Raw genomic sequence first — 1,928 nt, forward strand, 5'->3', positions numbered from 1 at the left:
GGAGCAAAGGAGAGACAAAGGTGGGGTAAATGTTAATGAGTAAAAACCAAGGTATATAAATATGAAACGAAATCATATTCACTGCAGCTCCCCTGTTTATTGAAGCTGGCCCGAAGCTGTCTCCACTTGGAATAAAGCAGTTGACAAGCAATTTGTGCATCGATCCATTGCCTCCCTAGTTTTGGGCATCGCATAGAGTCGGGGTCTAACAACCAGCTCAGGGGGTGGCAGTAGCAGCTCCTGGCAGACCCCACTGGGCATGGGCAGCACTGGGAGAGGGGTGATGTCGGGGTGAGGAAAGGCGAGGTCAGGGAGTAGGGTAGGGAATGCTGCCCAGCCAGAAATGCACTCCTCCCTCCAACTCAGGGGCTCATATACCAGAAGCCCTGGACCAGGAGGAAGGAAAAAGCTGGGAGGCAGCTAAGGAAAGTCCCTGGGTGTCATTTCAGGCCAGCTGTCTGGGGGAGGGCACCCTACCGTTAAGGCACTTCTTCCCCTGAGAGTACTATCTGCTTTTAGGGAAGGATGGGGAATGCACAGGCTCCAAGGCTGATGCAAGATCATCTCCTCTTCTCCTTTCCCCTTATGGGGGCTGACTTCTACCTGAGGTGTTTCTCCTTAGCCCCTCCCCACAATCAATCCTTGTGGGCCAGCCTCTGGGCTCTGGACTCCCACTGTACCCTACAAGGGACACAGCCTGGGGGAAATGTTTCTGCAGACCACCGGCATGGGGGTGCTTGTCTGAATGCAGCACTGGTGGGTGCTGAGCAGGCAGACATCTCCAAGCCCTTCCTGCATTGCTGGCAGAATTAGGGATGCTTTTGGGTGTGCATGTGCTGATTCCAGGACAGGTGGGAGAGATGGGTGAAGCTTTTCCAATACTCAGAGCACCGATGTAGTTTCTCCCGTGTAGATGCACTGGTGTTCAGCACAGGCTGCAGGAGTAGGTAAAGCTCTGACTATACTAAGAGCAATGACGCGGCTTCTCTTCTTTGTGGATGCGCTGGTGCTGGGCTAGGTGGGAGGATCGCGCGAAGCTCTTTCCACACACAGAGCACTGATATGGCTTCTCCCCTGTGTGGATGCGCTTGTGCTCGGCCAGGTGGGAGGAATACCTAAAGCTCTTCCCACACTCAGAGCACTGATACGGCTTCTCTCCTGTGTGGATGCGCTGGTGCACGGTCAAGGAGGAGGACGAGGTGAAACTCTTCCCACACTCAGAGCACTGATGTGGCTTCTCCCCCGTGTGCATCAGCTGATGCCGGACCAGGACAGAGGACCAGGTGAAACTCTTCCCACACTCAGAGCACTGATGTGGCTTCGCCCTCGTGTGGATCAGCTGATGCCGGACCAGGCTGTCGGATGAGGTGAAACTCTTTCCAAACACAGAGCACTGATCTGGATTCTCCCCTGTGTGGATCAGCTGATGCCGGATCAGGGCAGAAGACCAGGTGAAACTCTTCCCACACACAGAGCACTGATGTGGCTTCTCCCCAGTGTGGATGCGCTGGTGCACAGTCAGGGAGGAGGATAGGGCGAAGCTCTTCCCACACACAGAGCAGCGATGTGGCTTCTCCCCAGTGTGGATGCGCTGGTGCACAGTCAGGGAGGAGGATAGGGCGAAGCTCTTCCCACACACAGAGCAGCGATGTGGCTTCTCCCCAGTGTGGATGCGCTGGTGCACAGTGCCGGACCAGGTTGGAGGACCAGGTGAAACTCTTCCCACACACAGAGCACTGATGTGGCTTCTCCCCGGTGCAGATGCCCTGGTGCTGGGTCAGGTTGCCATAATGGGTGAAGCGCTTCCCACACTCAGAGGACTGACGTGGCTTCTCCTGCTCGTGGATCAGCTGATGCCGGACCAGGTGGGAGGGGTAGGTGAAACTCTTCCCACACACAGAACAGTGATATGGCTTTTTCCCCTTTTG

General features: G+C 55.5%; 1 protein-coding gene across 1 annotated transcript in view; it reads right to left on the reverse strand.

Annotated features, from left to right (window-relative positions):
* Nucleotides 1-77: 77 nt before the first annotated feature.
* LOC112549009 (zinc finger protein 180-like) overlaps nucleotides 78-1,928 on the reverse strand; it is a gene marked incomplete at its 5' end in the record, with an annotated part of 5,431 nt that continues 3,580 nt past the window's right edge. Inside the window, one exon of the mRNA XM_025195821.1 lies at nucleotides 78-1,716. Within this exon, the coding sequence (XP_025051606.1) occupies nucleotides 965-1,716 (752 nt within the window). The remainder of the gene's footprint in view (nucleotides 1,717-1,928) is intronic.

Source organism: Alligator sinensis, unplaced genomic scaffold (genome assembly GCF_000455745.1).
Source record: "Alligator sinensis unplaced genomic scaffold, ASM45574v1 scaffold1989_1, whole genome shotgun sequence".
Classification (NCBI taxonomy): Eukaryota; Metazoa; Chordata; order Crocodylia; family Alligatoridae; genus Alligator; species Alligator sinensis.